We start from the raw sequence: 489 nt of genomic DNA, 5'->3' as shown, positions 1-489 counted from the left end.
ACCCTTTAAGAATAGATCTGTGACCCACCGCTTGTGAACCACTGGTCTATTTGTCATTTGTACCCCAACACATAGTGGCACAGTGACCATAGAATCACTCGGTTTGCACTAATGTATCATAACTATACTCGTCTATATACAAAGGTTACAGGATGATTGATGCAATTATGTCCTGGAATTCACAGCAGCGTAGAATAATTGACGCTAACATCCTCTTTATGTGAATAATACAGACAGATGGAGGCAGCTGAGACAGATGCAGTGTGGATGTTTTTTTATTTTTATTTCGTCAGGTTGTTCTTGAGAAGGGACTGGGGCAGAACGGGATGACTCTGACCTCGCTGAAGGAGGAGGGCTTCCAAGTGGTCTTTGTTGGCATTGGTCAGTCCCTCTCTAGAGTTCCTTTTGCCTCTTTTGTGTCTGCTCACCTGTACACGTCATTGTTTTTCTTTATTCTAACAAAACTATGCATCTGTTTGTCATGTGCTT

General features: G+C 42.3%; 1 protein-coding gene across 1 annotated transcript in view; it reads left to right on the top strand.

Annotated features, from left to right (window-relative positions):
• The window catches only part of LOC107570487 (dihydropyrimidine dehydrogenase [NADP(+)]-like), a 106,722-nt gene that overhangs the window by 793 nt on the left and 105,440 nt on the right, over nucleotides 1-489 (top strand). The window contains exon 2 of the mRNA XM_016256714.1: nucleotides 257-381. Coding sequence (XP_016112200.1) covers nucleotides 257-381 — 125 coding nt within the window. The remainder of the gene's footprint in view (nucleotides 1-256; nucleotides 382-489) is intronic.

This window comes from Sinocyclocheilus grahami, unplaced genomic scaffold, assembly GCF_001515645.1.
Source record: "Sinocyclocheilus grahami isolate Dianchi unplaced genomic scaffold, SAMN03320097.WGS_v1.1 scaffold1465.1, whole genome shotgun sequence".
In the NCBI taxonomy this organism is placed as follows: Eukaryota; Metazoa; Chordata; class Actinopteri; order Cypriniformes; family Cyprinidae; genus Sinocyclocheilus; species Sinocyclocheilus grahami.
This window is presented reverse-complemented; position numbering and strand designations above follow the sequence as displayed.